The sequence below is a fragment of the Otolemur garnettii genome, unplaced genomic scaffold (assembly GCF_000181295.1).
Source record: "Otolemur garnettii isolate 467f Iridium unplaced genomic scaffold, OtoGar3 scaffold00017, whole genome shotgun sequence".
In the NCBI taxonomy this organism is placed as follows: Eukaryota; Metazoa; Chordata; class Mammalia; order Primates; family Galagidae; genus Otolemur; species Otolemur garnettii.
The window spans coordinates 12158288-12171186 of record NW_003852412.1 but is presented as its reverse complement, the minus strand read 5'-3'; the positions used below and the strand labels follow the sequence as shown (position 1 = coordinate 12171186).

The 12899-nt window shown below is 37.1% G+C and overlaps 1 protein-coding gene across 2 annotated transcripts in view; it reads left to right on the top strand.

The window, feature by feature from the left end:
* Positions 1-12283, top strand: part of AP3B1 (adaptor related protein complex 3 beta 1 subunit) — a 256948-nt gene extending 244665 nt beyond the window's left edge. For both annotated transcript variants that reach the window (XM_023510871.1, XM_003785933.2), the window contains one exon: positions 11559-12283. In XM_023510871.1, coding sequence (XP_023366639.1) covers positions 11559-11712 — 154 coding nt within the window. In that variant the 3' untranslated portion in view covers positions 11713-12283. The remainder of the gene's footprint in view (positions 1-11558) is intronic.
* The last annotated feature ends 616 nt before the right edge of the window (positions 12284-12899 follow it).

Genomic DNA, 12899 nt, shown 5'->3' with positions numbered 1-12899 from the left:
AAAGATGCCTTTTATGAGATGGTTGAGAGTTAACTGGATTCAGTAGATTTCCAGGAAGAACTAACTTATAAAGCAGTGGAGTTGGATTTTTTTAATAGAAAGGGAAGAAGTTTGGGTACTATATACAGATTTTGTTGTGTTTGTTTGTTTGTTTGTTTAATGGCAGTTTTTGCCCGGGGCTGGGTTTGAACCTGCCGCCTTGGACATATGGGGCCAGCACCCTACTCCTTTGAGCCACAGGCAAGTCCCAGATTTCATTTTGATAGCAGTGCCTAAGATTATCTCTCACTGATAAAGAGATGCATTTTTTTTTTATAAATGCTAGTGGCTTTAAATGAAAATGAAGATAAAAATAATTATCCCCTATTAATGAAGTTGTTACATAATTCTCTGTGAGCTTACGAGAATTCATTGCAAACTTCCCATGACAGGCATACTTCTGTCATTAAAAATATCTACACACTGGCTTGGCACCCATAGCTTAGGGGGTAGGGCGCCGGCCACATACACCAAAGCTGGCGGGTTCGAGACCAGCCCAGATCTGCTAAACAACCACAGCTGCAACCAAAAATAGCCAGGCATTGTGGCAGACACCTGTAATCCCAGCTGCTTGGGAGGCTGAGGCAAGAAAATCACTTAAGCCCAAGAGTTTGCAGTTGCTGTGAGCTGTGACACCACGGCACTCTACCAAGGGCAACATAGTGAGACTATATAAAAAAAAATCTATACACTATATTTAGTTTGCCTTTCCTTATATGTATTAATCAATTATAGAATATAAGTTTAGCATCAGAGAGAAGGCTTTCAGATCTTTAAACAAATTCTTTTAAATAGCACAGGAACAGAAAATATGCCATGTAGAAAGTGCTCCAGGTGATTGGGGTTTTAGACCTGGTGCTGCCATTATGAATGTCTTGGTAATCTCTGGCAAGTTATAACTTCTTCATGTAGGCTTCATCTTCCGTATGTGTTTGGAAATGGGTGGCGGGGTGGGGGGTGGGGGGGAAGCAGAGACTGAAATGAAATTCTGTGAGAGTTGCGCAAGAACGTTGTATTTAACTTCAGAAGAGCGGGGCTGCCATTGCTGTGTGCAGAGTCGCCTGACTTCACTCTACTGTGGCAGAGTGAAAATGGCATCTGTACAAGTCAAAAAATAGATCCACCTCTCACTTTCTTTTTTAAAAAGATTAGAGGGTCCTTAAGTAAGTGGCTCGAGAGGTCTGATGCTTTTGTTTCTTAATTTATGACAAACTATCTCATATAGTGTGGCGATAAAATAAGAAAATGAATGTAAGGTCGTGTCGATACCACCCTGCAAATACAACTTACCTGTCAGTCCATGATGTTCAACAGGGAAAAAAATAAAGAGAAGCCTTTTCAGTGAAAACAAATACATCGGTTCTCAGCTTTCCTCTTTTACTGTTTTCTGCTTAGAATATTTCTCTTCACGTCCCTAGATGATTCCCTCTAACAGAAGCTGTTTTATTTGTGGGTCCTTGGAATTATTGAAATTACTAAAAACACCAAAATGTCATCTATCAACTGTGACTTAGTTTATTCAGGTTGAAATTTTACCTGACTCACCTTGTACCCCACAACCCAGCAGTCTTTTAAAAAATACATTCTTTTGTAAAGTATGAGTAAATAGAGAGTGGCCATTGTTTCCGTTGGAACTTCCAGTTTAGATTTTATTTTGTTTTGTATGCAGGGTTTGTTTTTTTCCCAAACTTTTCTGAAAGCAATGGCAGCCTTCCCGATTTTTGTTTCTTAGAAGAAAAAAAAAGTCACAAAGCCACATGGTACGAAAACTATCTTTCTCTAAAGAGACAGACTAGTAAGTTAGCACAGTTACGTAATTCTCATTAAAGCATAGTTTGCCAGTAACCCGGCTTATTGGTTTGGAATGTAATGTCCGTTCAAAGGATTTAAGTTAAAATTGCGGTCAATTCTCAGTTGTCCATGCTAATACAGGGGAAACACACAACTAAGAGCCTTTCATATTTGACCTCAGACTGTAGAGATTGAGCTCGAGTGCAATGTTCGTGGACATTGACGAGGTCTTCACACTTAGCAGTGCCAGGTCAGCGGCCTGGTGTTTGGTTCTGTAACCTGGGGGAGGAGCCCAAGTTGCTACAGAGTTGATATGAATAAAATGCCTGTACAGACTTGAGAATGGGCTGTGCTGTCCTAACTGGCTTCTCAGGTACCACCACACTGACTTAAAGATAGTTTGTGTTTTCCTTGATGGCTGAAGTGTGGCAGTAATAATGTTCTCCATGTTAGAAAGCTTCTAGGCAATAAATCTGAAGTGATGTGGGTTTTTCATACTAAAATTGATATAAATTGTTATCCTATAACATGTAACACTTTTTGCCATTCTTCCATGCTGTAGCAATTAAAAAAAAACAAAAACAATTATTTATTAATGCTTTTCTTAATTTCCTTTAAATTGAAATAGCAAATGCAGTTTATAATAACAGAAATTAATAGTTTACTACTTTATTGAGTTATATAAATTTCATTATGGAATTCATGAGTTTCTATAGCTAAGCTTATATGTAATTTAATTATTAATGATCTAATAAGTTGAAACCCCTATGAGATTGTGAATGATTCCTTTATTTATAATTGCTTTCCTGAGTTTATGACAAGTAGGACCAAAGTCAGCCTAATATTTATTCATGGTAATCGGTTTAGGGTTATTTCAAAAACACCAAGTGTGAAAAGCATTTTGACCATTAGTAGTTTAAGAGAGTAAAAATTTCAATAAATTACTCTTGGCTGGATTATGTTCTATTTAATTCTTTAGACCATTTTCTGAGAGGACTTTTAATAAGCATTAGTGTATTTTCTTGCAGTGGTGTCATCAGAGCTCACTATGTAGCCTCAAACTTCCTGGGCTCAAGCAATTCTCCTGCCTCAGCCTCCTAAGTAGCTGGTACTCCAGGTACACATCACCACACCTAGCTAATTTTTTCTATTTTTTATAGAGATGGGGTCTCACTTGCTCAGGCTGGTCTCAGACTCCGGACCTCAGATGATCCTCCCACCTCGGGTTACCAGAGTGCTATTGTATTCTTTCTAACTATTCAATGAACATAGGTCCCATTGCTTAGTTTTGTTTTGTTTTGTTTTGTTTTGAGACAGAGCCTCAAGCTGTCCCCCTGGGTAGTGTGCTGTGGCATTGCAGCTCACAGCAACCTCCAACGCCTAGGCTCAAGCGAGTCTCCTGCTTCTGCCTCCCAAGTAGCTGGGACCACAGGCGCTCGCCATAACACCTGGCCATTTTTTGGTTGCAGCCATCATTGTTGCTTGGTGGGCCTGGGCTGGATTCAAACCCACCACCTTAGGTGTATGTGGCTGGCGCCTTAGCCACTTGAGCCACAGGCGCCGAGCCCATTGCTTAGTTTTGGAATTGTTTATTCCTACTACTTTTCAAAATTTAAATATTTTTACATTAAATATCAGTTAAAGAAATAATATAAGAATTATCTGTGTAAAAGTGAACCTTCATAATATGCAGAAGTATATCATGGCATAAAATCCAATTTTTATTGAACACTTAATAAAAAAATGGTTTCTCTAATACATCAACAGAAAATGCCCCTCAATTTTCTGAAAATTTTCTCAAAATTTTCAATTTTGACGTTAATTGAAAACGTCAATTACAAGTCAAGTTTTATGGGATTCACTTCAAAAACCAAGAATGTTCCTTATATATTAACACTGTCAAAGGTCATTGAAGAAAACTTAGCTGCGGTTAGATTATATTTAGTTTTGGTTTTCTAAATGAGTGATATGATTAGAAAGCCAAAAGACGGACTATTGAAAGGCTCAACTTCATGTTCATTCCTGTGGTACGTACTTAAAAGGGCCGCTCTTTGAGAACAAAATCATCTTCCTGAGCTCTGCAGAGTGATGACCCTTGTGCCAAGCGGCCGTTTTGCAGATTACAGTTACCACATGATACAGAGAAGAGAAGTTCTGTCACCATCAGAAAGCATGTGTTAAATATGTGGCAGAATAGCTTCATTTCCTAGGTTAGATATTCTCATTTAATGAGATAAACTATACATTGTAAAAGTCATAAAGCCTGTTACTGAGATAACACTAATAAACTGACACAGAAAGTGAATATAAAGGGCAGCCTTCAGCCCCTGTGTGGACGGACTGCGAAGGGAAAACATCAGGATTAATGTGTTTTACGGGAGGAGATTAGAGGCCTCACGGTGGGAATCTTGGGTTCATCCAGGGCCAGAAAAAAAGGTCTAGTGATCCTCTGAGAAATACCATGGAAGGGTCTGTGAGGGAAGTTTGTATTCAGCAATGTAGAACTGAGGTATTTTGCTCATATGACATCACTTGTCCTCTGATAACAGTACAAATGAGTAGTACCATGACCAAAAAAGCAAACTAAAAATCTATACCTCTGAAATCTCTAAGGTTTTTTCTATACAAAAAACCATCCGAGTTTTGTGCGAAACCAGATTTCTGAATCGCAACCCCAAAACTCACCTTTAGTACTTCTGGGACAGGGCTCAGGAGTGTGTATCTGAGCCAGTACTCGAAGCTGTTATAAGGCAGATAGATGTTCTAAAATTCACAGTTTGAGCCTGCCGTAAATTATCAAGAGTATGCCACGTGACACATGTTAAAATATTTTTTCTATGCGTATATATGTCCTTTTCTACAGATTAGTCAGTAAGGTGACAGAGGAGGTGATTGATACAGCTTTTTCCTATAGTTACCCCAGGATATTGTAGCAAGATGATGATCTAGGAGTACAGGACAGTGGTGTCTGTGAAACAGTCTTAGGCCATAAGGAAAAGTTGGTCTTTGAGCAGTCTTAACTATTTCACCTGAGCCATTTTTAGGAATTCTGACATTTGTATACAATAGTATTGTTAAAAAGCATTGTCATGCTACCTACTCATTTTGCCCTTTCAAGAACAACAAATCAACCCAGGAGGAAAATGTGATGTTTGAATGAAGACGGAATGCCATGTCTCTGCCGTGATTCTCTTTAGCTCTGAGCTTATTTATTAAGATCCTAGAATGACTTTCATTATTAACTTGTATTCACTACTTACATTCATTTTTTCCCCTTGTATATCTTAATTAGCGGTTTCGATTTTGTTTACCTGTCACTATTTTTAATTTGCAAGTTTCTTAACATAGGCCACTTGTGCATAATTATAATCTTAGTAGAAAAAAGGTTGTTTTACTATTGTCACTTAGGTCCTTAACTCTTAGGGAAGTCTAGTGCTCTGAATGGAATAGTGTATCCATGGCAACCTGGCAGTCAACTTTTTAATTTAACAATACATAGAGACACAGTTTATTTCAGGTTTAAAATAAAAACCTTGTTATTTAATGAAAGTACAGATAAAAAACAACTTGTTTCATTCTAGGCCTTAAACACATCCAGTTGCTCACCATTAACATATACCTGTTTAAGGGCGGCGCCTGTGGCTCAAAAGGGTAGGGCGCTGGCCCCATATGCTGGAGGTGGCGGGTTCAAAAAATATATATATACCTGTTTAAAAGTTACTAATAGAGGAAATACTGGTATTGTTTGTATCCTACAAGATCTATAGTGTTTAACTCCTTCACTCAATATTTTTTGGAGACTTTTATGACAGATCTTGTGAGTGCTTGGGTTGCAAACACAAAAGGCCTAGTCACTCCTTAATGAGGTCTCTAATATTTCCTTTCTTCTGTTCATAGGTTAATTAACCTCTGAGTTGCCATTTTAATTTGTTGCTTTTCTTATTTTTTCCTGTTAACTGTATGAGATTTGAATTCTGGGTAATTTGTGAGAATTACAATAGAAAACAGTTTTTGCTTATCAAATAACATTCGATGTCTTGGTGCCCAAATTTTGTAAGTTCTGTAAAATCTGCTTCATCTGCCCTTGAACAAAATTTTGTATAAACAGTTGTTAATATAAAAATATCAAGCCTAGGTCTTTTCTATAGGATGGCCAGTTTGGGGTCTCAAATAGGACTGAAGATTCATGCAGCCTATTTAGCAATCAAAACAGAGCGTCTCCGGTTGGTGGTTGCCACTAGAGGGCAGCACTGCTTTTTTATCCAACAGCTTTGAACCCTGCAGGTTCTCTGAGTAGCATTTTATTGAAAAATAAATGCAGACCTCAGTTAGTTTTTACACAGAAAGCATATTTGGATATTTCAAAAGTAACCAAACTGCACAGCTGATTTTTACTTTAAAAAATTCTATACTCAAGTTTTACTTAATTTTACCATCTGTGAGGTAATATCCCCTAATGAAACAGTTTTGCTAATAGGAATCTATAACTGTTTTATGTAAAAATGAAAGAAAAGTGTTGTTGGTGGTTTTCCTTCTGGGTTGATAATTTTGTAGGGAATCAGAGAGAATGGCGTAAGGATTTATTTGTTTTGCTACTGGTGCTCTCTTGTTAACCCGAATCTTCACCCCCACCAAACAGACAAACCAGAAATGCTCTGAAATAACTGGACTGTTTCGTGTCTTCTTTGAGGACTTGTGCTTAGATTTTTTAGCTTTCCTGTGTAAAGAAAGAGAATGCATCATTGACCTGATAGTGTGGGGAATAATTTTTTATACCATCACTGAAGATTAGAATAAAAAATAGAGAGCCCTAATTATGATGGTAGCTTATTTTTTATTTTAATTCTTATACTGAATGTTAGAGGAAAATCCTACAATGTTATTGGGGAATCTTTTAAAAATAGGTAAAATGCATTGCTTTGGATAAATCCTCTAAACTTGAACGTCGCGTCTAAATGCTTTTTCTCTCCTCCCTGTTAATTCAATAGTGTAATGGACTTAACTTTAAAATACAATTTTATAGTCAGCAAAGTAGAATTTTTTTATGACCTACAAATTCTCTGCCTATTTAAAAATGTTCTACTGTATTAACTCACGATAATAAGGATTTATAATTTTAAATCCTTTGGAAGGTAACAGTTCAAATCCCCCTGCCGTGGTATTGATGTGTGGGAGGCTTATTCAAACCAGTATTTCTTACATACAGTGATTGTGCGACTTCATTACACATTTGTCAACTTTGGACTAATTATTTTTATACAGCGAGGGCAGGGCACTGCATCTTGTGATCGTCTTTCTTACTAATAGGATTCTGTCTGCTTCAGCAGGCAGTAATTGAAGGCTTCATGTACAGAGTAGGGGGGGAAAAAAGTTTTAGCCTGAGTGGGCCATTGTCACAGCTTCTGGTAACCAGTAGAACAGAAAGCACAAGAAAATTGAACTCAGAATAGAAAAATCAGAAACCAGGAAGGCTATCCAAGAGAAGAAAAGGCATGTCTGAGTGCTGTTGCATTAAGTATAGCAAATCTGATTCTGTGCAAAAAAGATTTGTGACTACCATAGATGTTGATGCAGCCTCTCAGATAAATATTCTTAGATTCATGTCGTACTATTAGCAGTTTTAATTGTTAGAACATTTGAATTACGAGATTTCTTTTCTTTCTAACAAAGAACATTTATGGTTCACAGCCATTTGTCACAAATCTTTAAAAAAAGTATGGTTTAAGTGCACGAGAGAATAAATCTACATATCTTAGATAATATGTTTGTTCACATTTGTTGTGGCCATTTGGCCTGTTTTTAATAACACTTGAGACAAAATAACTTTTTAAGAAGAGTGAAACATTTTTTTCCTCTAGTTTTGACTGTCAGCTTATGGTGCCTTTTTCTTGAATCTTAAGAATTCTTATAGGCTTCAAAGATTAAATGTCAATTGCTAGAGATAATAGACAAAGAGACATTTAATAAGATGAAATACAGATCTATCCAAACATTCTCACCTTCCGAGTTGGTGATTACAAACAGCGAGTGCTTGGTGGTAGAATGAAATGAAAAATTATGAAAGATATCTGGATGGTACCCTTTTAATAACGTGGAGCCCATCGTATGTAGGCAATACATCCTTAACTGTCAGCCCCCTTATTTGTTCTCATTTGTGGTGTTCCCAGTTTTCCAGGTTGATTGGTCTCCCAGCAGCCCCTCCCTCTGTTACAGCTCCATTCAAAAAGGTTTTATATTTTTCATTGCTAGTGTCTCTTCAGGGAGTGGCAGGTAGGGGATCTTTAACATGTTTTAAACGTTTAAAGGCAGAAATGTAAAATACGACAAAGCATCAAGTCAAGATGCTTTGAATTACAGACTACGACTAAGTCAAGGAACACTATGTTTGTAAGGGGAAAAAAATCTTTCTTAAAGTTTTTGGAGCAGTCATAGATTATATGCATGTTAGGTAGATAGGCAAAATCTTAATTTATCTGTTGACTGGTAAAAACAAATGATTAAGGATGCTTTTTTATATCTATTAAGAGACTGCATGTGACCTGGAATCAGAATGCTTGAGTTCAAATTTCTGCTCAACTATTCACTAGTTGTGTGTCCCTGAGCAAATGCTTCGACTTCTGTGAGCCTCAGTTTCCTCATCTATAAAGCAACCCACTTTATAGGATTAAATGAAATAATGCAAATGAAGTACTTAGAATCCACTGCCAGACACACAGTAAGCACTTTAATAAGTGATCACTACAGTCATCATTGCAGTGATCAAAAATTTCTCATCCCTTCTGAAAATTCTTTGTCATGATATCTTCTTAGCTTGAGGCCAAGTATAGAGGTTTTGACGCCGTCCATTAAGTTTAATATGTAAGCTGACTTTATAATCAGTGTTTCTTACATCCAAAAGCTAGCTGTTTATTATTTATTATCTAGTTATCTTTCTATAACTGTCTTTTAAATGTATGTTAGACTATAGCTTGTTCAGGATATAAATGATTAATAAATTTTGAGCGAGCGCTTTTGCCTTCCATGGGCTAAAACATACCAATTGTGATCATGCTGTGTTCCAATTAAATATATCCTTTCTGAACTGTGAAATTAGAATGTCAGAACATCTGATCTTCTAGTCCTTCTGCTTTAAAACATTGCTGCTGCCATTTGTGGCCACTAGAACATAGAGACCTAGTTAATAAAGGCAAAGATTTTGTTGCTAGGATGATTTTGCGTAGACTGGTTTCCACTGCAGTGTAAGCAAATGCCTCTTCTTTCATGCCCCTATTCTTCAGAGGACTGAGAATTTTGTGGTAATAGGATTTCAGAAACGTGTACAGGATACTCATTTTAATCTCCATAAACATACTGACACCAACATTGACATTTGTCCCTGCCAAATTTGTTTTAATCGTAACATTGACTCTTAAGTTTTTTTTAATAGAAAAGAGATAAAATGTTCCTTGGGGCTGTGTAACCCTGAAATTCAAACGACAGTGCTTTTGTGTTCCTATTCAGACATAATCTCCTTTTGTATGGTCCCAAGACACGAGTGTTAAGTAAATAAAGGGACTAACTAATAAGACCATTGTTTACATAATTACAACCCTGTCAGAAATAGGGACCTCTGTTGAAATATTTGTTGAATGAATTACAGACACGATGACCAGATCTGCAGGAAAAGTTGCATAAATAATATGGGAAAATAGAGCCACATCGTGTTTTTTGGTGACATGGTTTAACAGAAACATAGAAACAGCATTCTCCTGTGAGGAGAAAACTCTTCAAAATTCAGACAAAAGAAATGCACAAACCTGTAAGGAGCTACAGGAAGAAAGAGCATTGGGGGGCTGGTGATCTTCTTGTTCTCTCAGATAAAATTGGTGCCCAGTTCCTAATCTCTTGTGTGTGTGTCAAAAAAGCAGATGGATGTGTATGTTAAGAGGTTTATGAACACATCTTTGCAAACATTGGTCTGATAATATTCCCAAACTGGTTACCTCTGATTGCTTCTCTCACTAGGAAAACTGCTCTATCAGATTCCTTGCAAGTTTTCAGCATGTTCGTGGAAAGTACACAAATAAATGACTAGGAAGGTTTCTGACATACTTCGTCAGCAACCCACTAGTTAACATTTTAAAACACAAATTCAAAGTGCCGATAATATTTTCAATTTGGTGAGATTAGTGTATTTGTTTTGCTTTTGATGCATTATTCTAATTATTGCTGAAAAACCGATTTTCATGATTTTATTGAGGCCAAAAATGGCTTGTTTGGTTTCAAAAAATAAGTCTATAATGCATTAGGAGATCTCGATGTCATTTTTTAAAAACTCAAAAAAGAAATTACTTTTCATTTAAAGAGAATCTGCTTCCTGCTTAAGTGGCTAATATTTTAATTAAGTTGGGAGTGAAGTTTTTCTGAGTGTCTCCTGATAAACTCCCTCTTTTATGTTGATGGTAATTAAACAGATCCCTGAGGGTGCTGCAGGCTCCGTGCAAGGCCCATGCTAATTGTCAGACATGAGACACTGACCAGTTGGTTTGCTCTTGAATAGTCCGCAGCGTGCTGTCAGCCCGGCAGTTTTATTTTTATGTATTGTGAGCTGTTGTCAGGGCTAACCGGGTGCCATTGTGGCTGAAGATGTCGCGCAAATTGAGGCAGATGGCTCAGATTCAGACACGTGTCATACAGAAAGGGGAAAGGGGATTGGCCCTGCAAAGTGGGGTCACAGCAGGTCGCAGACCTGCTCTACACTTGTTAGTGTTTTCAAAAGCTCCTGTGCAGCAACTTTGTTTTTCTCCAGTCATCCCTGCAATCAAACCCCCTCGCCCCCCCGCCCCTCCCCAAAATGTGTGGACCACGCTCCCTGTGGAAAATGGAGGCCTGGGAGGGCCCTGTCCTCTTCCTTCTCATCTCCGGGGCTCAACTGTGCATGCAGAATGAATTAGCAGGATTGACAGAAGTTCATTGTGCTTCCAACAGCTTTTCAGTCAATTGCAGTGCTTAAAAGGCTAGTTTTGCTTCTAATTCCTTGTAATTAGTAGGTTCTTCATGTCTCGGAATTTAGTTATAGAGCATTAGACCTTAAGTTTCCTCTATTATAGTCTAAAGAAAAAAGAAGGATCTTATATTCTACACATGAAAGAGAAGGGAAGGGAGAGGTTACATTTAGCTGTCACGTGGTTTGGTTTCATGTCATCATGAACATTAGAGATTGAATTTGAATATTTTTATATGAGTGAATTCATTGAAACTTAGTAAGAATTTTACAATGTACGTAAAATTATCTAATTTCTTGCATGATCATTTTCAGATATGAGGAATTAAAATTTCAAGCTCTTTGAGAAAGGTACCTCTTTTTAACATTTTTTAAAAATAAAAATACAGCGGCTTATTTGAAATGGCCTTGTGCATGGTGAAATGTTAAATATAGAATGAATGATTCTCAAATATATCGTGATGGAGAATTAGTCACCTGCATCTGTTGTTCAAACTAATAAATAAAATAGACTTCCTTTTCCCATTTTATTTTAAAGATACACTAAAATGACTCGCTTGTGGTAAGCATGGACTGGGCAGTTTATTGATTTGTTTTTTCCCCCAAAAAGAATGCTTGGCTTTGAGTTTTTAGCAGTAAGGAGCCTGTAGTAAATTATTTCATTTGAGAAAAAAAGAGTTATTTCAAACCTATTTGAATTGACCCCCTCTCATAGTAAAAAGCCTCTCTCTTTTTTTTCTTTCAGGTTCGCAGCTAAGACTGTGCACAGTGGGTCCCTGATGCTGGTCACAGTGGAACTGAAGGAAGGCTCTACAGCCCAGCTTATCATAAACACTGAGAAAACTGTGATTGGTTCTGTTCTGCTGCGGGAACTGAAGCCTGTCCTGTCCCAGGGGTAACCTGCTTGCATCTGGACTTCAGAATCTGGCACATAACAAAAGTGCCTGGCATCCACCGCTGCTGCCTTTCATTTATAATAATAGCCCTTCCATCTGGCGGTGGGGGGAGAATACACTCTTGACATTCTTGTCTCCTGCTTTAGAATGCTCGTGTGTATCTATCATGTATGCAATCCTCTCCCCCTTTTCACTTTGCTAACCAAAGAACATAGATTTTACTGTCAGTTGTCTCCACTCTGGAACCCACGTGGCATTTTCTGTGTCCTGCTACTTCTTTGGGCCTCCTTGTCCTCTCCTCTCTTTCAGTGATGACGGACATGATTCAGCTGTTTAAAGTTCACCGGAAATCATCTTCCCCTCCACGATAAGCAAAAATTAGCAAAGAAATAGTCTAACTGGCCCCTCAGCGTGGTATGGGAAAATGAGATAGAGTCCTTTTCAGAAAAAAATGCAAAAACATGATCTCCGCAAAATATTGTTCTTTGAATTTCCTGGTCTTATAATTGATAATTGACAACTGTCATCATGAAATTATCTCTGAATAATAGGACAAATAAACTAGCATATGAATAGAATTTATTTTTGTATTTTTGAAGAGAAACTATTTCTAGTCCTGAAGTCTATATGCTAAAGTTTCTTTATTTGAAAGTAAATAGTTTGAGTGTCACATTATGCAGAGAAGCAGTGGGGTTTAGTTAGTGAAAAAAAAAAAAAAAAACACTTTCAAAACAAATCATGATATAGTGTAGTTAACCCAAAGGGAAAAAATGGTACATTTAATAGTAAAAACAAAAATCTTCATGTTGCAAAATAAAACCCCTTTCCATGCAATTTCGATCTATTACTAGAGATCAGATTATAAGGCCTATTATACCAATTGGATAAATTATTTGACTCTCCTTTTTCCTTTACAAATCTTGGTGCCTAACTTTGGTAGAAACAAATATAAACTTGCAGGAAATTTATAAAATAGCTATATGATCAACATATTGGCATCTTTCCCTAGAGTGTTTGTTAACTTCAACAAGTTACTGGTTTTATTAAGATTGTTATATAATGAGAAAAATTTTCTCATACTTTCATAGCTTTTTAAAACAAGATGAAATTTTATTTCCTTTCAGATGCAAGGTAATGGTCTTTAGGATTTAGACCAGTCCTTTAGTCAGTTCTCTTCATATAGAGCAACA